The sequence below is a fragment of the Camelina sativa genome, chromosome 17 (genome assembly GCF_030686135.1).
Source record: "Camelina sativa cultivar CO46 ecotype springtype chromosome 17, ASM3068613v1".
In the NCBI taxonomy this organism is placed as follows: Eukaryota; Viridiplantae; Streptophyta; class Magnoliopsida; order Brassicales; family Brassicaceae; genus Camelina; species Camelina sativa.
Window position 1 is genome coordinate 9307870 of NC_141896.1, and position 27649 is coordinate 9335518.

The 27649-nt window shown below is 33.9% G+C and overlaps 7 protein-coding genes and 1 non-coding gene across 9 annotated transcripts; 3 read left to right on the top strand and 5 right to left on the bottom strand.

Moving 5' to 3' along the window:
- The first annotated feature begins 65 nt into the window (after nt 1-65).
- On the top strand, nt 66-1053 carry LOC104756494 (dof zinc finger protein DOF1.2). Its single transcript, XM_019238796.2, has one exon. It carries the CDS (start codon nt 66-68, stop codon nt 849-851), a length of 786 nt encoding a protein of 261 aa, XP_019094341.2. The 3' UTR covers nt 852-1053.
- LOC104756492 (uncharacterized) lies at nt 927-3176 on the bottom strand. Its single transcript, XM_010479095.3, has 10 exons — nt 2890-3176; nt 2727-2792; nt 2544-2624; nt 2389-2442; nt 2225-2293; nt 2069-2131; nt 1690-1772; nt 1543-1608; nt 1334-1443; nt 927-1135 (listed from the first exon to the last, which is right to left on the bottom strand). Exons 1-9 carry the CDS (start codon nt 3124-3126, stop codon nt 1401-1403), a joined length of 762 nt encoding a protein of 253 aa, XP_010477397.2. The 5' UTR covers nt 3127-3176; the 3' UTR covers nt 927-1135; nt 1334-1400.
- Nucleotides 3177-7107: 3931 nt separating this feature from the next.
- On the bottom strand, nt 7108-7762 carry LOC147923434 (uncharacterized). Its single transcript, XM_087496436.1, has 2 exons — nt 7703-7762; nt 7108-7416 (listed from the first exon to the last, which is right to left on the bottom strand). Exons 1-2 carry the CDS (start codon nt 7760-7762, stop codon nt 7108-7110), a joined length of 369 nt encoding a protein of 122 aa, XP_087352562.1.
- A 3381-nt stretch (nt 7763-11143) lies between these two features.
- On the top strand, nt 11144-13168 carry LOC104756495 (glycolipid transfer protein 2). 2 transcript variants are annotated; one of them, XM_010479096.3, is made up of 6 exons: nt 11144-11456; nt 11619-11674; nt 12099-12229; nt 12347-12482; nt 12687-12830; nt 12944-13168. In XM_010479096.3, exons 1-6 carry the CDS (start codon nt 11288-11290, stop codon nt 12977-12979), a joined length of 672 nt encoding a protein of 223 aa, XP_010477398.1. In that variant the 5' UTR covers nt 11144-11287; the 3' UTR covers nt 12980-13168. The 2 variants fall into 2 exon arrangements, with proteins under 2 accessions (XP_010477398.1, XP_087350256.1); XM_087494130.1 differs by lacking the exons at nt 11144-11456; nt 11619-11674 and adding an exon at nt 11832-11940.
- A 933-nt stretch (nt 13169-14101) lies between these two features.
- Nucleotides 14102-15925, top strand: LOC104756497 (uncharacterized protein C57A10.07). Its single transcript, XM_010479100.3, has 3 exons — nt 14102-15147; nt 15224-15345; nt 15431-15925. Exons 1-3 carry the CDS (start codon nt 14565-14567, stop codon nt 15746-15748), a joined length of 1023 nt encoding a protein of 340 aa, XP_010477402.1. The 5' UTR covers nt 14102-14564; the 3' UTR covers nt 15749-15925.
- A 12-nt stretch (nt 15926-15937) lies between these two features.
- Nucleotides 15938-19052, bottom strand: LOC104756496 (TOM1-like protein 3). Its single transcript, XM_010479099.3, is given in 13 exon segments — nt 15938-16006; nt 16008-16035; nt 16037-16092; nt 16094-16703; nt 16781-16966; nt 17063-17148; nt 17236-17317; nt 17452-17603; nt 17687-17800; nt 17887-17985; nt 18078-18156; nt 18277-18428; nt 18819-19052. Coding segments are annotated over 12 exon segments (1620 nt in total). The 5' UTR covers nt 18387-18428; nt 18819-19052; the 3' UTR covers nt 15938-15988.
- Nucleotides 19053-19565: 513 nt separating this feature from the next.
- On the bottom strand, nt 19566-21260 carry LOC104756498 (uncharacterized). The gene is made up of 2 exons (XM_010479101.3): nt 20367-21260; nt 19566-19903 (listed from the first exon to the last, which is right to left on the bottom strand). The coding sequence occupies exons 1-2, from the start codon at nt 21020-21022 to the stop codon at nt 19849-19851; spliced, it is 711 nt and encodes a 236-aa protein (XP_010477403.2). The 5' UTR covers nt 21023-21260; the 3' UTR covers nt 19566-19848.
- Nucleotides 21261-27044: 5784 nt separating this feature from the next.
- On the bottom strand, nt 27045-27168 carry LOC147923435 (U6atac minor spliceosomal RNA). Its single transcript, XR_015587978.1, has one exon. It is a non-coding gene; the product is annotated as a U6atac minor spliceosomal RNA (small nuclear RNA).
- Nucleotides 27169-27649: the final 481 nt, after the last annotated feature.

Genomic DNA, 27649 nt, shown 5'->3' on the forward strand with positions numbered 1-27649 from the left:
GTGCTCACTTGTTAGCTTTTCCAATCTTTACACACCAAAATTCGTGAAAAAAAAGTATATGAAAAATGTTGCCGTACATTGGACACAACAGCTACCAGCAGCACCAGTTTCCATCACCGGAGATGGAAATAATTCCGGAGGAGAAGTGGAAGCTTTCCTATGGGCAAGAGGTTACTGCTCCGGCTTGTCCTCGTTGTGCATCGTCCAACACCAAGTTTTGTTATTACAACAACTACAGCTTGTCTCAGCCTAGATACTTCTGCAAAGGTTGCCGTCGTTACTGGACCAAGGGAGGTTCTCTCCGCAACATTCCTGTAGGTGGAGGCTGTCGCAAGAGAAGCCGCAGCAGACACAACAGTCACAAAAGGTTTGGTCGGAACGAGAATCGACCTGATGGTCTTATTAACCAAGATGATGGAATTCAGTCCAGCCCTGCCGGTTCTGATATTGATTTGGCTGCGGTTTTCGCACAGTACGTGACTGATCGTAGCCCTTCTAGTACAGATAATACTACTGGATCCGATCAAGATTCACCGGTAACAACAACCACTAATGCTTTAGATTCCTTGAGCTGGGATATCTGCCAAGAAACCGATGTGGATCTTGGATTCTACGGGGAATTCAATCATCTATCCCAGAAGACCGAAGAAGATCAACGAGGTTTTGGTCAGTTTCTCCAAGAAGATCGAGAGGAGATCTTCGAGTTCCAGGGTTTACTCGATGACAAAGAGATTCAAGAGATCCTGGACTGCTCATTCTCAGAGGAGCCAGACCAGTTGATTTCTCAGGGGAGATTCATGATCAATGGTGATAACTGGAGTTCAACAGATCTGACCAGATTCGGGATTTGACCAGGAAGAGGAAGATTGGTTTCTTTCATTTTGATCACATATACTTAATTTATTATACATAGAAAACACGTACTATTTACACCAAAACTCATTCTTATATTGTTCATGAAGTTATATCACACATGAACGATCCCACAGAATAGGATCCGTGGAGTAGATTACTGTATATTAATCTTGAATAATGGATACAAACTTACAATTTCTATGTTCTTTTTGCGGCTAGGGTTTCAAAGTTCTTCTCTTTTGCCTTTTCATCTCCTTTCAGATTCGATTTTAGAACATACCTGTAAAATTCGAAATTCTCACTATTCATATATGTTAAAAAAAAGCAAACATGGCAGTTCTACTCCTGATTCTGGTTAACAAGAAAGGAAGTCCAGTTTGCAACTCTATCGAAACAGAAACTATAATTAACAGTTTTAATCGATCTTTGGTTGGTTTTAACATAATATGGACCTGAGTTTACAGAACAAACGACTTGCCTGAAAAATAATGTTGCGCAGCTGTTTCTAATACAATGCAGTTTGTAAACACGATCAATCTATTAGCTCACGACTCTGTTTCTGGGTGCCACTTTATGCTGCAACCAACACTTTTACAATATACCAAATCCAGGGTCTCAGTTGGTCATCAAAGGCTATAGAAATTGTAAACAAAGAATTGAAGAAAAGCGTATCAAATCTGACTGTACCTTGGCTTTTGATTTGACGGTATTGGTTGACAGCTAAGGGCAAGATCAATCGCAAGGCTTAGATCCCTACACAAATATAACATGTTAGGTTTTCTTGTATAACAACTTCTCTGGAATATGTTAAAAGTAGTGACATAGAAAACAAACCTCCCAGTTACAGGTATGCTATTGCTTGGCCGGGAATCATCAAACTGACCATGATAGACCAGCTCAAATGGTCTACGACCATCCTGCTCCATTTCACAGGCGAGAACAAGTTGAGATAGAGTTAATTAACAAAACAAGTCACAGGTTTTGTAAGAAGTCTTGTTTGTTTGAGCTGGAAAAGGAGATCATGATATAACTACTCATAATCCAACAAATGGCTATGTTAAGCATATATCCATAATAGTATATTTCAAATATAAGAGCTTTGTGAGTTCATCTTTACATGCTTTAGCAAGAAATAATCACAATATACCCAAAACAGTAGACATTTTCCCTGCTACTTAACAATCTTTTATCAAAAGATATGATCACAAATTACCTTCTTATATAAGAAAAACTCGGGGGTACAAACAGCTCCAAATTCTCTAGCAACCTCTTGTGACTGAGGCAAGAGGAAAAAATCAGAAAACTCGTATAATCAACTAAAAATGCTGAAAAGGTTCAAAAGAAAAAACAAAGATCCGAACAGACATACCTCATCATACAAGTAAGGAAATGGGTACTTGAAAACTTTTGCATCCTCTGCCATGAACTCAGGCCCATCCTGTGAAAAGGAAACGAACATGGAACAAACCATATAGAAACCTCATCTCAACAAATAAATCATTAACACTAGAGAGTATCACAACAAACACAAACCTGAGGATGAGTTACAACAGAATTTGAAGATATAGCAACAACAGCAAGACCTTTCTGCAGAACCAGACAACAATATATATAGCTAAGATAAGATAACCAATACATAATGAGTCAAGCTAAGAAAAGAACACAGAAGCAAAATGTTTGTGACCTACCTCCATATAGAAATTACAAAGCTTTACAATGTCTTTCTTCAAGTGAATCACAAACGGGCAATGATTGCAGATGAACATAACCTAACAATGTTATGAACCAACACACAAACTCAAAAACAGAGGTTTTAGATTACAAATTATAAAAAGCTGAATTAACAAATTGAAAAGTAGTTCATTACTCACCAGTAGAGATGGGTACAGTTCAAAATCTTCTAATTTCCATACGTTTCCAGTGAGCGGCTCCGTAAGCTATAAGTTTCAATCACAAACACACACACAAATCTCTAAGACTAGAAAATTCCTCTGTATTTTTTTTTTCCGACGACGTAAATGTGACATTTTTTACCTCAAAATTGGGAGCCCTAGCTCCTAATTTTACTCCGCCTGACTCAATTCTGGCGGCACGAACCACGACGCGCCTTGGCGATGGTGCATTGACTTTGACTCTCCCCCGCAGATAGCTGAGGTCTAACCGTTTCGACAGCGAGAATGAAGATAACCTCCGGGAAGATATCGCTAATGTGGAGGTTCGTGAAGGAAGCAGGTATGAAGCTCCGTAAGTCACGGCGGTGGAGGCAGCCATTGTAGTGTCGTCTGGTGTTTCTTCAATTCTACCGGAGACACAAAACACGCGTCAGTATCTTAGAAGACGTGTGTGTAGATTATGGGCTGAAATATTCAAAGGCCTAGCCCAATAGTTTAGCCCAATAAAATCGAGACATATTTTAGAAAACTTTCTTTTTTTTTTTTTAAACATAAGAGACATGTTGTTACTTTTGTTGCTATAGAAAAAAAAAAGATAGGGTTTCAATTTCAACTTTCCACTGTCGGCTTCGATCGCAATGACGTACGGTAGACGTGGTTGTGTTTGGTCACATCTTCGATATGATAGTGAAATCTGGCCTAAGAATACTGATCGAAGACAACTGCTGGAGGAGTTCCAGATCCGCAAAGATATGCTCGCCGCCTCCGTTCAATCTGAAGCTGCAGTGTCTTCTTTTAAAGACAAGAAGAAGAATCTTTTCAAAAAGAAAACCAAGAAGAAGAAGAAGAAGAAGCTCGCCAAAGCCAAAGCCAATTAAGAAGGCCGTGTCCCTCTCTTTATATATTTGCTTCCTCAAGCACTTGTGTAATAATGCCCTTGTGACTTTAAATCCTTTTATGTTATGTAATATGTTTGACCTTAATTAATGGGATTTCTCTTCGTTTTTTAACAACTCAGTATTCGTCTAATTCAATTCCTCAGAACCCTAAACATGTTGATTGATGCCATAGTCCGTCATTGCTTCTTGTTATGTAAATCATACTAGTGTACTAGTTTAAATACTGAAAACAAAGAATCTTACTTCTGCAATGCCATTATATGTCTCTTTCTCTCTTCATTTGTATGATCAGTGAAAGAAGAAACGACTTAGTAGTTTCTCGAGAGAGAGAGAGAGAGAGAGAGAGAGCTGGGGTTTGGTTGTTACTTCGCTATAAAAGCCCATTAGGCGGCATAAACTTAATCCAATTAGTGAGAGAGAGAGAGAGAGGGTGATCTACTATCTTGTTCTTCCTTTAGCTTTACGTTATTATTTTGCTGGGCTTTACTTAATTAATATTCTATCTCTTTATTTCCATTATACATTAGCTTAAGCAGTGTTGTGTTTTCCTTTTTGCTTAAGCGGTGTTTTCCTTTTAGGTTTAATCGATCCTATTATTATTATAAATAGGAGTTGTCTTTTATTGTAATAAGAAAAAAAAAAACAGAGAGTTTCTCTCGATCGACCCTATCGTGTCGTTTGCTCTGTTAGCTTAACTCACAAACTAACGAGCTTTGGTCCTGTTGATCACAAACTCAATCTCTTGCTTCCCTGATATTCCGCTGCATTAGAGGAAGAGATCTTAGATAGGGTTTTCCACAGTCAGGCTTCGATCGCAATGACGTACGGTAGCGGTGGTTGTATTCGGCCAGATCTTCAATATGGTCGTGAATTGTGGCATAAGAATACTGATCGAAGACAACTGATGAAGGAGTTCCAGATCCGCAAAGATATTCTCGCCGCCTCCGTTCAATCTGAGTCTTCATTTAAAGACAAGAAGAAGAATCTTTTCAAAATGAAAAACAAGAAGAAGAAGAAGAAGAAGAAGCTCGGCATCAATGACAAAGCCAAAGCCAATTAACGAGGGCCTTGTCCCTCTTTTTTTTTTTTTTTATATTATTTCAGTACTTGTAATAATGTCCTTATGACTTGGATTTCTCTTTTTCTAACAACTAACTCGTATCTTCATAATCAATTCCTCAAAACCCTAACTTGGTGATTATTTAATACATCATCTATCACTGTTTCTTGTATAATGTATGTGCAAGTTTAAGTACTAAAACAAAATCTCGTTATGCCTTTCAGATCCACTAAACCCCGACTTTTTAAATTTAGTATTAGTGGAGAAAACTTGCTCATTGCTCTCTGCAATAGCCAATAGGCAATAGCTGAGATCTAGCCGTTTCGACGGCGAGAATGAAGATCATCTCGCGGAAAGTATTGCTAAGACCATGTGCATCGGTTAAGGACAATTTTTGGTCCTTCAAATATTTTATTCTTATTTTGATAGTTTCTTAACTTTGGTATGAGCATTGGTGTAAGGACAAATTTTGGTCCCTCAAATATATTAATCTTGATGCAATAAGATCAGAAACAATCTGCCAATTCTTCCATTACTCTTAATGAATTTGTCTCCTTTAAGGATTCTACCAATTGAGTCACTAAAACCCGATTACAAATTCAGTCTTATAACTCCAACTACTTACTTGGCTCTAGGTTTTTTAGAGACTCTGCTAGCCACAAAATCATCACCTGAGTCGTCATCACAAACATCATCAGAGTTCTTCCTCTTCTTCGTGGCTGGTTTCGAAACAGTTCCCTTCTTTTTGTCTGACAAAGCTTCAGAAGGTGATTTTTTTGTCTCCTTCTTCGCGGGCACTGATTTGTTGTTGCTTCTCGGAGTAGAAGCTGCAGATTTTGTAGGAGAACTGAACTTTCCACCATTTTGCAGTTTCTTCTCAAGAACTTTCTTTGCTTTTTCAGCTGGAAGCAAACCAGACTCCATCAACCTGTGATCAACAACACAAAAGGGTTTCCAATAAACAGAGCAATCGAAAATCAAATAAATGAACAAACCCACACAATAACCATCACAGATATAAAAATACTTTGTGTGATTGGTTTAAAAGGACTCTCCTTTCTTACACACAATGCGAGTCTATGATGTTCAAGATTCATGCGAGCCTAATGCCGTGTCACAAAACAAAAGAGACCATCATCAAACACAAGTATGCATTAAGTCCAAAAGGAATATATCAACTTGGTGTAGGACTCAGCTTAAACATGGAGTGACCAAACAAATCAGATACATTACGAAAACAATACATACGTGTAAGCGTTTTTTTAAGTTGCAGATCAATGCAATGCAAGGCAGACAAAGGAATATAAGAGCTCACCAAATCTGAGCCATATCGCTAGTGGGAATTTGCTTGTAAAGTGACTCGTACAAATACACGCCGATTAACATGAACATAACCAATGTCAAACCAAAACTTAAAAGATCAAACTACATTAGCAATAACAAGTCTTCCTCTTTCTCCATAAACAAGATTCTCGTATCTTCTATTAGCTAAACCCTTAATCTGTTCGAAACTAGAGATTCATTCAAAATCCATAGCATTACCTAACAAATTTGCAGTAACCTTAGCTAACATCAACAGGATTCCAAAAATCAAATCGTTCTAATTGGTTCTATAATCAAATTAACCTCAGAAACTGAAAAAATTCAGAAACTACGAGAATGTTACCTGTGAATTTGACGGTGGTATGACCTGGATCTGGAACAGACTACGATTTGACACAAACAAAACAGGTGGAAACAAGATCAGATCTGAAGAATCAGTGTACGGACAAGCACACACACAGACGTAGAGATATTCATCGAAGATTGAGAAAACGTTAATGGATGAGAGAACTTACAGGTACAGATCCAGAGACTTTATGGCTGTCGATAGTCGTGTAGTTCCCGCCGGAAATCATCTTTGCTCCGATCTTCTCCGTTCGGCGTTGAGATAGAAGAGAGGATTTGACAAATTATTTTGTTTTAACCCTTGAAAAAATCTTCAACCAATCAGAACCTACCGCGCGTCCAAGTAGACGGACGAAAAAACATCCCAAATAAAGAGACGTTTCTTCTGAATTGGGCTTTTTTGATTTATTTTAAAACAAAAAAAAACGAGGGACGGTGCAAATAAACGCCGTTGCACATGGTCTAATACGGTTCGTGAGACCATGTGCATCGGTCAAGGACAATTTTTGGTCCTTCAAATATTTTATTCTTATTTTGATAGTTTCTTAACTTTGGTATGAGCATTGGTGTAAGGACAAATTTTGGTCCCTCAAATATATTAATCTTGATGCAATAAGATCAGAAACAATCTGCCAATTCTTCCATTACTCTTAATGAATTTGTCTCCTTTAAGGATTCTACCAATTGAGTCACTAAAACCCGATTACAAATTCAGTCTTATAACTCCAACTACTTACTTGGCTCTAGGTTTTTTAGAGACTCTACTAGCCACAAAATCATCATCTGAGTCGTCATCACAAACATCATCAGAGTTCTTCTTCCTCTTCTTTGTGGCTGGTTTCGAAACAGTTCCCTTCTTTTTGTCTGACAAAGCTTCAGAAGGTGATTTTTTTGTCTCCTTCTTCGCGGGCACTGATTTGTTGTTGCTTCTTGGAGTAGAAGCTGCAGATTTTGTAGGAGAACTGAACTTTCCACCATTTTGCAGTTTCTTCTCAAGAACTTTCTTTGCTTTTTCAGCTGGAAGCAAACCAGACTCCATCAACTTGTGATCAACAACACAAAAGGGTTTCCAATAAACAGAGCAATCGAAAATCAAATAAATGAACAAACCCACACAATAACCATCACAGATATAAAAATACTTTGTGTGATTGGTTTAAAAGGACTCTCCTTTCTTACACACAATGCGAGTCTATGATGTTCAAGATTCATGCGAGCCTAATGCCATGTCACAAACGTAGAGATATTCATCGAAGATTCATGCGAGCCTAATGCCGTGTCAAGATTCATCGAAGATTGAGAAAACGTTAATGGATGAGAGAACTTACAGGTACAGATCCAGAGACTTTATGGCTGTCGATAGTCGTGTAGTTCTCGCCGGAAATCATCTTTGCTCCGATCTTCTCCGTTCGGCGTTGAGATAGAAGAGAGGATTTGACAAATTATTTTGTTTTAACCCTTGAAAAAATCTTTAACCAATCAGAACCTACCACGCGTCCAAATAGACGGACAAAAAAACGTCCCAAATAAAGAGACGTTTCTTTTGAATTGGGGCTTTTTTGATTTATTTTAAAACAAAAGAAAACGAGGGACGGTGCAAATAAACGCCGTTGCACATGGTCTGAAGGAAGTTGATATGAAGCTCCGTATATCACGGCGGTGGACACTGTAGAGTGGAGACAGCCACATTCAATTGAACCAGAGCCACACCCACGCGTTAGTACTTAGACGTGTATGGGCCGAAATAGACAAGGCCTCCTATCCCAATATTTGAGACAAAGCAAAAAACATTAAAGTTCAGCATCTAGAAGAGAAAGGAATAACCCGATAACGTAATGCCTTACCTTAATTGATTATTAAAAAAAGTCTACCAACTGTAGTGTTTTAATTTCAAACTTCATGATAATCTCTAAATTTTATTAATTAATCTATGTCTATGATAATGTATATTCTTTGTTTGTAGTGATGTTGGAGGTGATGTATAAGCCTTTTGCTCTCACATCAGCTTGCAATATATATACGATTTAATTAATTACTTGTGTATATATATCTAGATACATACATGACCACAATAACAAAAATTTACAAACTATGTTGGATATTCTCTCCTTTTCGTCGTCTAGTTAATTTATAGAAATCTATTAAGACCCTAACTACATTAGATAAATTAATCTAAGAGATTGATATCCACGTGTTGTCTACTTAGATTTCTTCCTTATCAAAATTATTCAACCAAACGAATGAAATATCAAATTAATGACCTAGCAAAGAAGAAAATATAATTAGAATTTGGAAATTAAATACTTGAAAGATCACTGGAATTAATTACATGTGTGTGTGTGTTTCCTTTTTAAAGAAGTTACCAACAATAAAATAAAAGAACTGATAATCGAACTTAAAGTTGATCAAAACTTAACAATTAACCTAATCAAAATTGTAATGGATATCTAATTTTCCAAAGTATATACACTGGTAGGCCCATACTCGGCCCACAGACTCACTTTTTTTGTTCTTCCTCCTAATAAAAAAATTAAATTTATATATTATTGAGTTTAAGTAAGTGCATATAGTCTGAATTTATTCTATCAACTCGGTTATATAAAAATGCAGATAAATGATAAACACTCAAAAAATAGTATGTATTAAAATGTACTAGTAATATAACTTATTTTTTATACATCAATATTAACAGTATCACAAACTACCAAAATGTTGATTAGTTCTCCCACTATCACCCATAAACTATGTATTTTAAGTTTGAAAAATGTACTATCAATAATAATTCCTTTTTAGTTTATTATAATTCAGTTATATTCATTTCAAAGATGCTAAAACTATAAAATTAGTTCAATAGATTAATACATATATAATTTTTATTTAAAATAAACTAACAGTTTGTAAACTTTTTTGTATAAATTACTTTATAAACCTACAAAATATTGTAATTCTATGTGATTTCACAAACGAATATATGTTAAATAAATTTTAAATATTTGAAAAACACACAATTTGATAACTATTTACAATAAAATGATTAAAATAAACAAAGTGTACGAAATGCATACATTGGATCATCAATATTTAGAAATATAACTTTATTTGTTTATTTCCAAAAAGCTTCTTTATTTTACCAATCTTTTTTCAGACCAAGTATTATCTGAAAATTCATATAGCACGCTGAACAAATTTCTTTTGCTGGCCTTGAAAAATTCCTTCATGTTATGCATTCAGAGGTAATTGATACATTCTGCATGAGATCTTAGCTTTGTTTTTATATTTAGATATATTAAGCAGTTGCCTAATTAAATGTTTGTGGATTACTATGAAAATATTCATTGATATGGTATATGTTGTGGTTAGTTGTTACATGATGAAGCAATGAAAATTGCTAACATATTCCAAACTACGCAGTGAGTCCACTCCCAAAGGATGTTAGACACACAGATAACATAATAAGTCTTCGGACCAAACTTAGAAGAATAAATGTCAAGGTGTCTAACATTAATTATGTAATCAAGGTACAAAAACGTGACAACTATTGCTGTGAATTGAAATTCAAGGAAAAGTGCTGATGAATGCATTTCTGTTTTGCAGCTCTATTTCCGAATAGATCGCAAAAAAATAGAAGTATAAGGAAAAGAGCAATGTAGATCTCTTCCGTGAAATCATTCTTTATTCTATCAATTTCCAATATTATATATATATATATATATATCATGTTATTAATCAACCATTTAGTGTAAGAAGTTGGCATGTGAGAGATATGTTAACAAAAAAGTCTTATATCACTATCGCAGAATATTTGGAAAATGAAAAAAAAAAAAAAAAAAAAAAACAAAAAGGTTAAGAATTGAGCAATTTGTATGCTACTGTAATTCTGTAAATTCTAGGTAAAGTATGATACAAATTTAAGGTGAATATTGTGAAAACTGCTGAGAATTATTTAAAATCGTAAAAAACGAAGTTGTTAGAAAGTATACTACGAAACCTTGTCAGGTTTGAATCGCTTGATAACTTGTGTTTCAATTCTTCATTGTGATATCAAAAATGTATATATATATATATATATATATATATATATATATATATATATATATTTGTATGTTATATACTTATAAAATAGTATAGTGATCTTTAGAATAGTATGATACGTACAAATTGTTTTGAATTTTTTTTTATATAGAGAAAATTGTCTTATTAGATATTTTTTATATCTCAAAACTATATTTCAATTTAAGCACGAAATTTTATATACATACATATTATATATAGTGGTGCAAATGATTGGATTCATGAACGAAGAGCTGACAATTAATCCAAATAATAAAGAAATTGGTCGAAGATTCCTTTTATTTCATCCTTGCATGCCTTATGACCAACCAGCACATCTAAACAGAACCATAAGCCCACTAATCAATACTATTAGTATTTTCAACGCTTATATTAATCGTTAACATCCAGAATTCTATTTTATTTAAATAATCGGATCGATTAGAACCATACACCAAAAAAATAGAGGTCAAAAAGTGGGTCACCATCATCATAATCTTAGGAATCTAAGCGATTATTAGTCGATTACTATTTTCATGCCATTCATATTATATGTGTTAGTATATATATATATGGACCGGCTTTGCTGTTGAAGTTAACTTGTCTCCGCTTCTAACCCAAAACAATAATATTACTTTCAATCATACTTTAATTAACGAGGAACAATTTTGGAGTATTATATTATATTTAATATTTCCTTTTATTATACAAAAGATAACACCAACTTGATGGTTTAAAGTCTTTTTTTTTCTTGACAAACACTTGATGGTTTAAAGCGATGTTTTTACACTAATATATATAACTCTAGTCTTTTGTAATAAAAGGAGAAAGTAGAAGATTATGAATAAGAGAGAGAAGAGGTCATGAAGAGAAAGAGATACGAGATGGAGAAGACGAAGAAGACAGAGCTTCAAACCGCCATTGAAGAGCTCTCTCTTTTCATCACAACTAAACCTGGAGATAACACTGAAGCTACACATATACCCTTGAGGCCTCTTCTCTCCTTTTGCAACTTAATCATCCAAGTTCTTGGTATCTTCATTTTTTATTTTGCATGGACCATGCTAGTTGATCCCCCTTAATTGTTTCATATATGATTGTATTTTATTAAGGAATCCTAATTGCCTCATAAGTTCATATCTAGCTCAACTCAATGATTGTCCCGATCGGCTGTTTGTGATTTGGTGTTTGCAGATAAGATAGGACCGACAATGGCTGTTCTTAGACAAGACATTGATCAAAATATTCAGGTAACTATATATAAAGATAATGTAACTTCATGCATATAAAGACAAGACATGCAAGACGCTTTATTTTATTTTGATTTGTCCTCTTTATTGATTGAAACTCATCAACACCATGTGTACGTGTGGTATATATGTATGGTGGGTCTATAATAATATTAATAAATAATAAAATCAGTTAAACTTTTATGCTGATAAGAACGCCCAATAGATATCTCCTCAGTGCTTTTGTTTTGTGTAAAAGATCTCTTCAATAATTCAATTTCAGCCTGGTAATCCCTTATTTGGTTTGCTTTCATGAGGACTTTAGTCTATTCTTAAATAACTTTCTATAAAATTGCTATCTTGCTTCCCTCTCTTTTGTTTTGTGTATTTGAATTATTTTTTTTACTTATGGTTTTTTTTTTTTTTGCTGAATTGGGTGGTGTAGAGATTAGAGAAAGTTTGTGAAACAGATTCATGTGTTTACTCCAACTTGGTTGAGATTCTGAAGAAAGAAAAGGAGGAGGGAACATCCAAAATGGTTGCTAGTTGCAGTAGAGCTATTTTTTGGCTCACTAGGTATATTCACCTTACTTTTTTTTTGTAGACAATATTCACCTTACGTAATTATCGTATAATTTCACCCACAAATTATAGAGTTCTCTCTTTCTTACTATTTTATATTCTATCACAAAGGACAATGGATTTTACTGCGGGTTTACTACGATCCTTGTCGAAAGAAACGTCGTCTAGAATGGAAGAAGTTGTTGAAGAATGCTACATGACGACATTAAAACCGCATCATGGATGGATTGCGTCTGCTGCTTTCAAAGTATACACCATGATCACTCTCTTTCTAGCTATATCATACTTTTTTTTTTCAGCAGCTATATCATACTTACTAGCTAACATCATTGCCCTATTATATCCCATCATTTTAATTTTTATGTTTTAATGTTATTAACTTATAAAATGAAATTCTTGGGGACACATATTTCATGTACTGATCATATAGTGTAAATATGTAATAATGAAGGTGTGTTTGAAGCTGGTTCCTGACAACAAGACGTTCATGGACGCGATTGGTGCAAGAGACGAGAGCAATGATACCTTAAAAGAAGACATTGATACTTTAAGCTCATTGTTGACACCTATTCTCAAAGAAATCTACTTTGTTCTGGTAATCATTAATTACCATTAACACATATAGTCAGAGTCCTTTTTTACGTTTCCAAATTTTTGGTTTGATCTACATATTGATTATCGTGCATGGTGCTTCATTTTATCTTTCAGGATCGATACGGGGTGAACAGATTAAGATCGATGTAGGTGAGGGGTTGAAAAACAATCTATTTATTTAGTTGATTTTCACTCAAATGATAAGTTTAGTTTTTAGAAAAATGTATATATCATCAATGTATGTACGTACATCAATATTTATTGATTTAATCATCCGAACTAAAATGATTTCTCTTTTCTTTTAAAGTTATATAAATGTGTATGAATGTAATTTCTTCTGTATATACATGTATCATCAGGCAGGGATGTCATAAGCTTTTAAAGTACTCTACTTTTATATATAAAAAGTAATAAAACTATATAGTATACTCATTAATCGACACTCTCGGACTCTCATATGTCTCTAGTGGGATCCGTCGAATACTAGTATTAAAAACATGTGACTTGATGCCACCAATACAAAACTAACATAACAACACCGGATTTTATCAAAACTAACAACAACACCGGCTAAATGATTGAGTTTAGGGTAAAACTTAAAAGCCGTTATAAGTGCATCTTTTAACCTAAACTAAGCTAGTAACGATCAACGGGTACAATTAAGTGCTATTTTGATTAAGTAATTAACGAAAGTGAACAAGTAAGAGTTAAGAACGTGTCACATCAGAAGCTCTTCATATATTACAAGTTACAACATGTTAATACGGTCCAAAGTCTTTAACGTATGTGTATATTAATGAATTGACAAAACTCAACAAGACAACAAATATATGATAGTATATGAAAAGAATCTTTAGTTGTAAGAAAATAATAAAATGAAAACAGAAATGACATTGGCATATTGACATTTGTGAGTGGTATCTGGCATTCATGGAGAAGGAATAATAACCTTATATTCTATATAAATTAATTAGTATGATGGATTTAATATTGCAACATGGATATTTAATGATTTGTTGTACTAATCAATAATATAGTTACGGTTTTATAACTTAGCTTTAATTATTATACATTTCTGTTAATCTTTGGTATATTACAAAATGTTCTAGGATTTCTTTGGTGACACTGATACGGTAAAAAAAACAATAGTATAAAAAATTATTGCTAGTTTTTTTTAATGGAAATATGAAATATGAGACTAAAATGAATCATGTGATAAAATTAAATAAATATTTGTAATGATTATACATAAATGGACCAAGATGTGGATCTGGGCTTTTAAATAAAAACACTCAGGATCCATTCTCAAACGATCTTCCTCGCTCACGTCGACGACACAAAACATCTTTCCGAAGCTTCTTATTACTGTTCAAATCGTCAATGGTTCTTTGATCGACAAGACAAACACAATTCTTACACTCTCGTTCAACGGAATCGAAATCAAACTCTGCCTTATGATTCACCGGAAACTGTTATATAAATCCGGTGAGTTTTAGTTTCTTCCGTTTCAATTCTGGAAATTTTTCACCTGGGTCGTACTTGAATTTTTCGTTAATGGTCATCGAGATTTAGTCAACGATCTGGGTTCGATCAAAGTCTTTACCTTTTTTTGTTAAATCCCCACTGAAGAGAATTTTTTGATGATCCCACGAGTTACTAGTCTCCTTAAATCTGATCTGGGTATGCTTAAACTGCCACATTGTTTGGTCTCGACCTCTGTGTATTTGATTGTATCATGAAAAGTTATCCCTTCGGATCGAGTAAGGCGTTTCATGCGTACTCTAGTAGAGGTAGCGACTTCGATTTAGAATCAGGAGGAAACATCAGAAAATCTAGAAAGCCTAAGAATCCGTTTCCCAAAATGATCATGATTCGTCTTCACCACTTGTTCAAACTGCATCCGGTTCTCGTTTCCATCGTTTGCGTCTCGTTTGGTATCACGGTTCTGATACTTGTGTCTTCGGTTTACGAGAGCCGTATCGGTTCAGCGGTTGGTTATTATAAGAAGAGCGATTTGGATGGGGATGGTTACCCGTTTGCTAATCTGAAGAACCTTGTGATGGTTGCTGGACACTCTGTTTACACGAGTAGTGATTGCGGTAGAGTTGATAAGGAGGATTCTTGGTTCTTGGAGTCTTATCAGAAGAATCCTGGTCAGGCTGCTACGTTCTTGAGTCATATACAAGAAGGTGTTGAAGCTGCAGCTAAAGATGATGATTCTTTGCTTTTGTTCAGTGGTGGAGAGACTCGTAAAGATGCTGGACCTCGTAGTGAAGCTCAGAGTTATTGGGCTGTTGCTGAGTCTAAAAGATGGTTTGGTGAGTGTTTGAACTGCTATGTTTAGTTTCTGCTCTTTAGTAACTTGTTGGTGAAATGTGGGTTTGATTATTACAGGCAAGGATGAGGTGAGGCCGAGGGCGTTGACGGAAGAGCATGCCAGAGATAGCTTTGAGAATCTTCTCTTTAGTGTTTGTCGGTTCAGAGAGCTCACAGGGTCTTACCCACAGAACATTACAGTAAATGCCTTTTTGCTTCCAACTTAAGCGAAAGGTTCTTTTTATTTTTGTGATATTAATGTATCCCTCTTCATGCTTGGATCAGGTAGTGAGTTATGATTTTAAGGAGGAGAGATTTGCGCATTTGCATCGTTCAGCAATGGGATTTCCAGAATCAAGATTCTTCTACTTAGGAACTCCGGCTACTCTATCATCCAAGGAAGGGGCTCTAAAGGGCGAGGCTATGGTTAGAGCTCAGTTTCAAGAAGATCCATACGGGTGTGTTGGTTCGCTTTGGCGTAAGAAGCTGAAGCGTGACCCTTTCCACAGGACTATACCTTACCCTAATGGCTGCCCTGAGATTAGAGGATTGTTCAAGTACTGTGGTTCAGCTCCTTTTCCAGGCTCTCTCCCATGGGATTAACATTAACCTGTGTTATACTAGACTTGCTTAGAGGTATTAATACTTGATCTAAGAGCTTGTTGGTAGAAACTCTTTTTTGTTTTTGTTACTTTCCATAAATATTTATACAGAGGAACTTCAGCATCTTTTTGTATCAAATGCGACTTACCTAAAATAAAATCTTGACACTTCTATCCAGTAACAGATCTCTTTATATATGCACTATTATTTATTTGATTAAAAAAAGAAACACGGTATTTATCATCCATGTTCAATCAAAGGAAAACACAAACACAAATGAAGAAAAAATGAATAGTAAAGGCAACAACCGCAAGCTCTGTCTCAAAACGGTTTGTTATTCTGATTGTTGGGTTTGGAGGTAGAAGATGATGATGTCCTGGTTTTTGCAAACTCAATCAGGTCTTTGAATAGGATATCCTCTGGTTTATCATCTTTCTTTGGTGGTGTAACAGGAGCAGCAGCAGATGTTGTTGGATTCAGAGAGAGATTCCGGGATTGTCCCACAAGATCATCGTATGAAGAATCAGAGCCACTGCTTGACTGCTGGGGAACATTATGCTGGAAGTAATCTGGCCTCTTGTTGGTTCTAGCAGACATTGATGCTGGATACTTCCTTGTTTCCTGAGTATTCCTTGTTTCCTGAGTATCCCATGGAGCAGGAGGCAATTGCTCAGTTTGGTCATAAACTGGTTTGGTGAACAAAGCTTGCTCAGGGGATTTGCTCTGGGGAACTGGCTCATCATCGAAAACAGGAGCGGAAGAGTCCAGGTGTGATGATTGGGAAGTACTCGGAGGCTTTACACTCTCTGAGGTTCCTTGAGGTTTGTAGACATCACCACTGAGGAAGTCCATAGTGCCAGATTCAACATGTACTGGCCTCATAGATGGTGGTGGAGGAGGAAGAATAGGGTTGAAATTCCCTGATCCAGTCCCTCGTACACTTTCTCTTTTCGACCTGCAGAGATGAGTTGAATAAATTTTGGCAATCCAAGTCTTGGAAATCAACTGATATGAGCAAGGAATGGGAATTACCTATAAGCTAGCTGAGCAAAATCATCATCTGACTCATCTGACTCATCATGATTGATGCTAACAAGCGGAATTGGAGTGGGAGCTGTTGCAGGAGCAGAGTTTCCCTTTGCCTTATCATCATGGTGCTGAAGAACACGCTGCAAATCGTCGTTCAGTGCTAATCCTTGACACATAAGTTCCTCATCTCTGGAAAAAAATAAAAGAGTCTCTTTCACCATTAACAAAATTTATCAAATGGATGAAACAACAAGAGGATGAAGGAGGAAAGAAACGAATCCTTACGAAGTGGTGTTCACCAGAGTCATTACACGTCTTTGATAAGTACGGCATTGCTCGACCAAATCAACTATAAGTTCTTCCTTTAAACCCTGTCACAGCATTATTAGAACAGTGAGTGTTACAAATCAGATCAAACAACAGAGCCATTTAATCTAAAACATGTAATATTGTTCTACCTCTGGATGACTTGGATCAAGAGCCCCAAGCATGTCCGTCAAAACATCAACTGATCCCTGAGCGCTTTGAATCTCTTCCAAACTGAAAAAGTCAAGAAACTAAAGTTTATAACATGTTTGAGACAAGGGATACTCAATTAAAAGGCTAGTTTAGCAAACAAAATGATTTGATAGAAAGAGAACGTCGAACAGGAAATTCAAACAAGACGAGTGTACCTGAGTGCAGAAGCATCATCACTTTGCAAAGAGGCTTGAATAGCAGCGTCTTCATCTGATGCCGCAGCCTGAGCAACAATAGGCTGAGTCTGAGGTGGAGTAAAGAACGGTACACTGCTCTCCGTTCGAGGTGGGAATTCAATTCCAGCAGACTAAAGTGTTCAAAAGGCAAAAACGATTATCAAAAATTTGATTTCTAATATTACTATACAAATAAAATGTTCAAGTACTATACCCTGAGTTCATTATAAGCATTGTAGTACTGAGGGAATCTTCCACCGCTTCCACCAAAAGCTTCTTGCCATGTATCTAATAAGCTAAGTATCTTTTCCCTCACAGCCAGGTCCGGCTGCATAAGTTAGTTGATAAAATTCCAGGTTAAGTAGATTTGATAATAGAGCTCATATATAAGGTGAGAGATGGGTAAGTAAAAACCTTTTTCTTCACTATTTTGACCATATCAGGCAAAATATCACGGTCAACAATGAGCTGGCACACGCTCTCGCCACAATTCTTACTCAGAGTTTCCAAAGCCTGAGCGAATCCACGAATGAGAAGATCAGTACAATGAACAAAACCAAAAACAAAGCATTGTATCCAACAATGAGTAAAAAATAAACACTCACATAAAGGGCAAGAATCTGCACTTTAGAATTTTTACTTCCTAACCGCTTCTTGAGCACCTTCACTGCTTCCTTTGTTTGACTACAAAAAACAAAACAAGTTCAATACTTTGCTTTAAGCGTCCTAGCCCTAGACTCTATCAGGTATCAGTGATTCAAATACAGTGCTGAAGAACTCTTATCATTTTTCAAACAACTTTACCTAGGATCCATGTTGATAATGTCACAGAGTTCAATGTTGATAGCCCAATCAGGACCAATCAGCATATCATTGGTAGCTCTCTCAGCACAAGCAGCCGCGTTATTCGCCATTGAAAGATCTCTTTTCAATCAAATCCTAAAGTTCCAAGTAACCTACAAGTATATAAACACTTAATTATATAACCTCTTAATTACAGACAGAACAAGCAAGAAAGATCAAACACTTTATCAAACACAACTGGGATCAGACTCTTGAAAACAAAACAAAGACTATCACAATTCACAAACCAGCTTGTAATTAGAGCAGATCACGAAGTCAGAAGCATTCAATTGTCAGAAAAACCAAATCTCAATTGCAAAATTGCCTTCTTAAACAGATTCCTATGACAGATTAAGCCAGACACAACAACTGAGAAAGTAAGAATCAAAGTCTAAGCAGGAACTTCAAATAAAACCTATAATGTATATACATCTGGAGAACAAGGAACAAGAGAAATACAAACGTAACAGAAACCATAATTGAACCAAAACAAAAGCAAAGACCTTTTAACCTGTCCTAACTTGAGAAGAGATGATAAGCCAAGCGAAGATTTGTGCGTATCAAGATCGAGAAGATGAAACCAAATAATTATAAGGGTTCTCGGAAAAATCAAAACTTGTAATCGAACACGATCGGAGTCAGGTCATCATCAGCCTTAGCCGCCCATATAAATCAACTGCGACTTCTCTTTTTTTTTTTTTTGTTCTTCTTTCTATTTATTTTTGCCAGATGCGAAAAAGACTTTTGTGTTTTGGCTTCTTTTGTCTCACTATATGCTAAACTTACCAGTCGGTGACAGGGAAATTAAAAAGGAAAATAATCTTAATTAATTTGTTAATTATACTTTTCATTATCATTAGTAAAAAAGTATAAAATAAAGTTGTTTTAGGTCGTAAGTAATGATCATTATTAGCGAATAATAGCAACTACAGTATATACCAAGAAATTTTCCTAATATCAAAACCCAAATTGATTTTTTCATTGTTGACTTTTCTTAGAATCCCAAACCGCATTAAAACGCGTTTCCCCAAGACGCGCGTTTTGGACAGAACAACAAACTCCCAACACAAATATTCTACCGTGTTCATAAGTCCACAATGGGACCATTCTACCAATTAGTTCACATCAAAGCTTTCTCTTTAGTCTTTTGAACCAAACAACGCTCCTTTTAAGGCAAAGATTATTATTATGTAGCTTTATTATTACTTATTTTTTACGCTTTTTATAAGTAAAGGTTTTAAAAAATCAAGTAGGATCATAAACACACTATACATTCGAATTCAAAATCGCAGAATTGAAACACCAATCAGTGCACATTAATCTCTATTTACATTACTAACAATACCGTATCCAAAAAGGAGGATACATTAAGGCTTACAGAAGCAAAAAAATATATAGAAATAATTTATCAGAAGAGTGATCATCTTCGTTCTCTAAAACCATTCCCTCCGAAGATTTATAGAATGCAAACAACACACTCGAGTGTTGTGTTTCTAATCAAGCTTCTGCTTCTTACACCAAGAAAGCTTTATTTCACTCTTTTGAATGTGCCTTCCAGAGGAAAGGTAAGCAGCTACGTTTTCCACCCCTGCATCAAAACACTTTCACATCAAAACCCCAAAATTTTCAATGATGCGACTAGGAATCATTCAGACAAATAGTCCTGAATCTCAACTATCTTAGAATATATATAATCTACATAGACTCATGAGTAACAGGGAAGGTAAGGGGCTTCAATCAACATTCACAATCTTTGTCAAAAGATCTACAACTTGACATCGACAACAACATATTCATACAACCAACATGCTCATTAAAAGATTCACGTGATGAAGAGAGACAAACAAAAAAAAGCATCACAGAAACAGTTCGCTTAACACAATGACAACAATTAAGATTTAAGATGATCTAAGCTTAACATAAAGCATACTCAAATGAAATGATTTTTAAAAACTAGAACAACTAAGAGTTTTCATCAAATCTCATTAGCAAAAGCAAATCCAAGAAGCATTAAAGATAAAAACTTTCATTTCTAAATTTTGAAAACATACCTTAGGCTATTACTACTATTGCTACCGCTACTACCGCTCATCTTTGTGCTTAACTCAGACATTTTATTCCACCACTCTTTATCCTCTTCTCTCACAAGCTCATCACAGATCGAAGGTCTTGGTGAAACCTGAGAATCTTTAACCGTATCCTCCCCCTTCTGCTTCTTCTTCTTCTTCTTATTCTTCTTCTTCTTGGTCGTATTTGCCTTACCTCCTAAGCTAACCGGAAACATCATTTTAAGAAGAAACCCACCATCGAATCCTCCTCCAGACCTATTCGGATCAATCCTTTTATCACTCTTCGTCTTCTTAATAACCTTACTCGGCTTATCTTCTCTTTCAGGCAATTCATCGAACACCTTCCGTTCATTCTCTTGATTCACCTTCACTTCAACAAGATCTTTCAACGAAAGCTCGTAACACGACTCGGGCATCTTACTAACCATCTCCATAAGCTCTCGCTGACCACGAGCTATAGCCTGTGCTTTAGAATCAGGCGAAAGGCTCCAGTAATCTTCCGGCCGGTGAAAAGGACTCCTCGGAGGACTTTTTGTCCACAAAGTAGGCGAACTGACGCCGGAATCTGAGTGATCATTGGGTATACTTGGAAAACACAAATGGGTATTGGAGGATTTAGCTGAAGAAGGATCTAACATCGTGACGATTTTGCAAGACTTGAAAAAAAATCTGAGCTTTTTGTTTTAGAAACAAGTCCTTAGTTTTATAACAGAACAAAACTTGATTGACCTGTTCTGTAGCATATACTCTTTTTGTGATTTATAGTAAAAAGGATTTTGTGCTTTTAATTTAAAACGTCACGTTGTCCTCAGAGTGGTTCAAAATATAAGTCCCCTATTTAATATGGGGATGAGAGGCTGTGTTGTTGTTGTTGTTGTTGCTGTCAACACGGAGGAGCGGTTTAAATATGATATCTTGCAGATCGTACCGGATTTGAGCAAGTGTTTTACGGATTAGTATTTCACACTTCTTAAAAAGTCAAGTGCTTCTAGATCATCCTTCTCCCCCAATAAGTCATCATATTTTTGATTATTTTTGGCACGTATCATTGATTGTAGTACTATCATGATTCATGAATCTAAAATTAATTGATGTTCTTGCATGCTCTCACCACTTAAACATACGTAAGAGCTTATTCACTCCCTCGAGTAGTAATGTTTTTGTTTCACGATTGTTACAATTTAGTTGACATAGATTAGTTTTTTTTTCCTGACTTTTTAGGGGCGTTGGCTTTTGTATTTTGAGTCTTTTAATGTTTGTGAAAAAAGCATAATCGATTTTATTATTAAGCGTGTTTAGTAGTACTAGAAGACAATATTTAGATGCGTGTTTTCATTACTTTAATATTCCTTTTTTGCTAATTTCAAGGGAATTGTATATAGTAATCATTCGACGTGCTTCTCGTTTATGGATGTGTATCTAGTTCCTACGTCTCTTGATTTTTATTTAGTATAAGACTAGGTGATAATCCGTGCTACAGCACGGGCAAAAACGTTTATTATATTTTTAAATTCTTAATACTGTATGAGTTACATCTATGTTAGTTATTTTATATTGATAGTATAATTTACATGAGTATTTACTTTGGAATCCGAAACCCTTCTATTCATATCTAATTACCTCTGGTCTCTATACTCCACTTCCCACCATATGTAATAATCTCTCTCCTGTATCCTCCTGTATTAGCTGCTGTGTTATATCTCTTTTATATAATTTTGTATTTTACTATAATTTCTTCAACCATATTTTATAAGAAATATGTTTTTACTACTAAATTTTAAAATAATGTACAATAAGATTTTAAAAGATGTATCAAGAATATAATGAATGTAATAAGTTTTAAATTTCTCTAATAGTATATATATATATATAAACATGGTTAAATAATTGGAAATAATAAAATGGTAGAATATTAAATATAATAATTATAAGAAATAAATAAAAAGAATGAAAATGCAAATATGGAAGTACGCAATAAAAATTATTTATTGGAGTACATGAATAAGAATTTTTTATAAATTTATTGGATGGGTGATATTATGAAATTTAACCTGCAAAAGAAAACATAAGATTATGTCAAATAATTTACACGAAGAACATATATATAAATTTTTAAAAAGTGGGAACAAAATAAAAATAGAGTCTTACATAAGTATCCATAAAGATGAATCAAATGTCTTGGAAAATCTCTTTGAAGACAACATTCCTTGTTTTTTTTTGAGGTTTTTCTTTTGGGTCATAATGAGAATTTTCAATCCTGATTTAGTACTTACACGGGACATCGCTACATATAGCTGGCCATGAGTGAAAACCAGTCTAGGCAAATATAACCCAACAATTGAGAGTGACTGACCTTGGCTTTTGTTGATAGTCATTGCAAAAGCAACGGTTATCGGAAATTGTCTATGTCTCATTTTGACTATCTAAAAAAATTAGTTGGTTTAAACTATCTAAAAAAATTATAATTCTCAAAAACTATCTTACTGTTTTCAAAAGTACCCAAAATTTTCAAAGTACCCGTTCCAAATTAGTTGATTACATGTCCCATAGTCAACTTTTAAATATAATATATTTGTGTATGGGCAACACAATACACAAAAACTCATCAACCACTAAGACTTTTAATGTCTTCTAAGTACTATCTCGGGATACAACACATTGTGATATTTTTTCATGTAAAAATGGTTTAGAAATTAAAAAATTAATTAGATGCTGTTAGTATTTTCTATTGAAATTAGTTGGCCACTATTTGGGTGTTTTGTCAATATTTTGGTTTATATGTGAATATCGCAACCCGTGTCGAGGATAATTAAATTTGAAAATATATGATTTTTGGCAATTCATCCATAATAACCAAACAGAGCCCGTGTTTTTTTCACGTGTATACTAAACTATTAAAAATAATTCTCACAGTTTGTTTAAGGGTGTTAACCCAAATATCATATTTGAGTTTGGAAACATATTTTATGCCCATAACTTTACTATTTTAAATAATTTTCGATTAGACAATATTTTTTAAAAAAGTTTGGCTAAAAAAAGTAGAAGAATTACATAAAATCTTTATTTGAATATTTAATTTATATATAGTTAGTAGATCATAATTCTCAAAAACTCTCAAAATATTTTTAAAAATACACAAACTCTCAAAATACCCATTTTAAAGTAGTTTTTTACATGTCATATAGTCTCGTCCTATCCCGTTTTGTCCATTTCATACTGCCAAAAATTTTGTGTCCTATAACCGTTCTTTTTGAAATAATTACCTTTTAAACAATATTTATTAAAAAATTTTGGTTAAGAAATTCTCAAAATTTTCAAAAGTATACAAAATTCTCAATATACCTGTCTCAAAGTAATTCGTTATTGTCATATTTCTTTTTTAATATGAATCTGATAATTGAAAAACTTATAAGATTTATTTTAGGAATATATATATTTTATATTTAAATGTTGAAACTATCCATATCTATAACAAAATAGCTGGTTGAAAAATGTCTAAATAATGTAGGCTAGTCAAAAGAATGATCTTTGATTCCTGATTTTCAGAATATACGAAAACAGTATGTTTAAATATAAATTAATATTTATTTCCTTAACTACAAAATCTACAAAATCCCATTAAATGCAAATGTGTTTTTAAATTAATTTTCAAATTTTAAAAGTTGAATTATTATTAAAATAGTTAAAAGACATTCACCCATTCGAAAATAAACATCGATAGAATTGGATGCAAAGATAAAAAAAAAAAATTATATGGGTCAGTTAGACCAGCTCGTTAATCTGAATTCAAAAAATAGCAAATATATGTGTTTACCTTTTGTAGATTAATTAAATAGTCATGATATCAACAACATTAACATGCAATTATTTACGAAACAATGTCATGTTTTGTAAAGTGAATACTCATAATTAAATAATTAAATTAAAAGTTGAAATTAGATTCCAACTTCCAAGTACCCTACAAAATAATGTGATAATTTGAAAAAGGATCTTTGCTTATTCAAATTAACCAAGTGAGTCAATTAGATTTTAATACTTGGAAGATAATTTGAGATAATTTGAAAAAGATCCTTTTAACTAAATTATTTTGAATAAGCAACTCACTGAAACAATGTCATGTTCTTGATTTGATCCTTTGAATAAGGATGTGCAAAGATAATTTGAATAAGCAAAGATCTAACAAAGCCAAATAAGCCAACTTTTACATAAACTTTTGTTTATTGACTCACTTGGTTGTTAATTTGTTATGCGAATATATATATTTATTTGCTTACGATAGATACATGAACTAAAATTTAATAAGTTAATTTGTTACTACAGACAAATATTATTAATACCCAAGAGATAATAGGGGACAAATATTATTAGTGTTTATAGAACAAATGCACACACACTAAGCAGGAAGAAGATAAATTTATTGATAAATTTGCTTAATAAATAGTTGACTAAATTTGATATATGATTGGAATGACCAAATTTTTGGCAGAAGCAACATCAAAGGCATCCGTCGCAATTACTATCGGGGGAACATTTGGTGTGACAAAGGTTGAAATAGTTATCTTCGCTCACGACTCACCTTAAATTTTTGGCTCCTCGACTCACACATCCCTGCTTCCACAGTGACAGCATACCTTAAAAATCATATAAACCATAATAATTTAATTTTTTTATATATTATTATAATTAGCAAAAACTTTGTCGACGTTGTTGACGTTTTTTGTTGTTGTGGTCTTCATCTTTATCACCTCTCGGTATATTAGGCTTTTTCATGAATTTTGTCTGCTTATGTTCAAGAGAAATACAAAGAAATAATAAGAAAAATATAACCTAAACAAAAAAAACTACCAACATAGTTTTAAATAGGAAATGAAACTTAACTACGTTTATGCTTTTTGTTGTCACCTCGTTTGCAATCTTTTTTAAAATGTTGGGTTGCTTAGTTAGTTTGTACTTGCTAAATAAAATACTAAAACCACATGCATTCATATAAGATATCATTAGAGTTATGAAAACATGTTTCTGTCTAACTATGAAAACATTTGTATATATATGTTTCGATAATTGAAACCGAACCTTTCTAACTCATGGTGTTGGATATTATAATATGGTTGGACCTCGACAGCAACCATTTACCATTTACCAAGTTACCTGCACACACACAATAACATATTATTAAAGATAATCCGGACAATGTAAAAGCATGATTATGTGCTAATGGTTGAATGTCATAACATACAATAAAAAAAAAAACTGATCTTACTCACCATTTTTTCACATTCGCATATAAGATCAACATCTGTAAATTGCTAATATGATATAAGTGGAGTAGGAAGTAAATTGCGAATGTGAGCCGGTGATGGAAGAGTCAGGAATAGGAGGGTATATATAGATTTTAAATAAGGGGTAGGTTTTCTAATTTTTTTCAATAATTTGCACACGCATTTAATCCAGTTTATCAAATTTGGAACTGCTACCAAGTTAAGCGGGATTATGAAAATATATTTTGATAGGTAATTAATGAATTGATTGAATGCAAAGCTATACTACAACAGATTTCTCGAAATTTTAGAGGCATATGAAATCGAATATATATACCATTATAATTTGAGTAAATAGTCAACGTATATATATTGTTAGTTAAAGAATATCTTACGTATATGGAATGAAATCACTCATACGAATCAATCATGAAAATAGGATACGAATTTAATTTGAATAACAAATAAAAGAAAAATCTTATTTACTTTAAAACGTTAAAATATAGAAATGAAAAATGGGATAGTATGGAAATATTAGTAACAACTTACTAAAAAATGCCTGAATCTATTATGCGTGAAATTTTAGGAAGATATCTAAATATGAATGATAAAACAACTAATCACGGAATCAGTTATATTCGGGATTTTGAAATTATATACATTCCTATATTTTTGTAAGAAACTCAGATATCAAGATCAAATTTAAAGGTAATATTATGGGAATATGGTAATTTAAATAATTTAAATTATATTTGGAAGCATACATGGAAACTATAATATTCATGTTTTGGAAGCATATATGGCAAGTGCTATATTTGATCTGTGTAATCCGCTTATTTGTGGAAATAAGATTTCCTCACTAATTCTCAAAAAAATCGTAGTGGGATAACTATTGGAAACAACAAAAATTGTAGCTAAGGTGCATCGAACTTGGCACCTTCCGGAATATTTGAGCTTCATTGGACCAATATGCTATTAGAATTTTCTCAGCAAAATACACAATGTATTGGTTTTATTTATTATTTAGACGTGAAAAAGCCATTTTAAAAGATCCGACCCGGGATCCGCGTGTTTATCCGTTTAGGATATGAACAAAATTTCGTTTTTACCCTTAATGAAGATATATTATTTGGTTATAGATTCAATGGCATACTCTTGTAATTTCTTACAAAACGAAGGTTTAGTCCATAAACTGTGTTTCAAAATAATAGTAGGAAAGCATTGACTTTGGGATGTTTGTGTTTACACTATATAAGATGTTGTTGATCCAAATAAGTGATGTATCGATTGATTCTAGAAACACGATTAGAAAAAAAAAAAAAAGAAAAAGAAATTGGAAGTTCGAATTAGCATGAAATTGAGTACAGAGAGAGAGAGGCCCAATGATAGAAATAAAAGCCCAAAAAAAATTGGGTTAGATTCACCACGAGGGTGAAGAGCCTTAACCGGATGTGTTCGAAAGACCCGAAGGTCAAATCCCGTCTCTGTCAGAGGAGATGCCAACCATCTCTCCTTTTTTCGAACACAGCCTATTATTGTTTGCCTTTTAGTTTATTATATACAGCAACTTGAAAAACCAAAGTTCCGATGTGGGACTGTTTCTCTCTAATAAAGCTAATTTTGCTATGGAGCTTAGAGCGAGCTAAAATTACAATTTACTTGTCAAAGCAATTTCCAAAATTTATATATTTGCCAAAAAGAAATCCACGAAACTCATACCACTTTTAGGATTTTTTTTTTTTATAGTGGTAAGTTTAGACATGTTAATCTCAAAACAAGGATATATACTGATAATTATGAGTTGTAAAATCTACTCTACTCTATATCATAGACATGAAGATATAAATAATAAAAAACCTGGATGTAAAAATATAAAACATTTAGATATATACTGATAATTATGAGTTGTCAGTAATTAAATCACCATTTTTAAATATTTGTCTAAATAAATATATCAATCCTTTGTAAATAAGAAAATAACATACTTTTACTAACGCGATATTATTG

Excerpts from the sequence above, each read along its gene's own strand:
- LOC104756498 (XM_010479101.3), bottom strand. The coding sequence starts at position 21,022 with ATGTTAGATCCTTCTTCAGCTAAATCCTCCAATACCCATTTGTGTTTT. Across the intron at positions 19,904-20,366 it reads AATAGTAGTAATAGCCTAAG|GGGTGGAAAACGTAGCTGCT; the intron begins GTATGTTTTCAA and ends GTTTTGATGCAG.
- LOC104756492 (XM_010479095.3), bottom strand. The coding sequence starts at position 3,126 with ATGGCTGCCTCCACCGCCGTGACTTACGGAGCTTCATACCTGCTTCCT. Across the intron at positions 2,294-2,388 it reads CTGTTGTAACTCATCCTCAG|GATGGGCCTGAGTTCATGGC; the intron begins GTTTGTGTTTGT and ends TCCTTTTCACAG. Across the intron at positions 1,773-2,068 it reads AGTTTTTCTTATATAAGAAG|GATGGTCGTAGACCATTTGA; the intron begins GTAATTTGTGAT and ends GAAATGGAGCAG.
- LOC104756494 (XM_019238796.2), top strand. The coding sequence starts at position 66 with ATGTTGCCGTACATTGGACACAACAGCTACCAGCAGCACCAGTTTCCA.
- LOC104756495 (XM_010479096.3), top strand. The coding sequence starts at position 11,288 with ATGAAGAGAAAGAGATACGAGATGGAGAAGACGAAGAAGACAGAGCTT. Across the intron at positions 11,457-11,618 it reads CTTAATCATCCAAGTTCTTG|ATAAGATAGGACCGACAATG; the intron begins GTATCTTCATTT and ends TGGTGTTTGCAG. Across the intron at positions 12,483-12,686 it reads TTGCGTCTGCTGCTTTCAAA|GTGTGTTTGAAGCTGGTTCC; the intron begins GTATACACCATG and ends GTAATAATGAAG.
- LOC104756497 (XM_010479100.3), top strand. The coding sequence starts at position 14,565 with ATGAAAAGTTATCCCTTCGGATCGAGTAAGGCGTTTCATGCGTACTCT. Across the intron at positions 15,148-15,223 it reads TGAGTCTAAAAGATGGTTTG|GCAAGGATGAGGTGAGGCCG; the intron begins GTGAGTGTTTGA and ends TGATTATTACAG. Across the intron at positions 15,346-15,430 it reads CTTACCCACAGAACATTACA|GTAGTGAGTTATGATTTTAA; the intron begins GTAAATGCCTTT and ends TGCTTGGATCAG.
- LOC147923434 (XM_087496436.1), bottom strand. The coding sequence starts at position 7,762 with ATGATTTCCGGCGAGAACTACACGACTATCGACAGCCATAAAGTCTCT. Across the intron at positions 7,417-7,702 it reads AAGTCTCTGGATCTGTACCT|TTGATGGAGTCTGGTTTGCT; the intron begins GTAAGTTCTCTC and ends GTTGATCACAAG.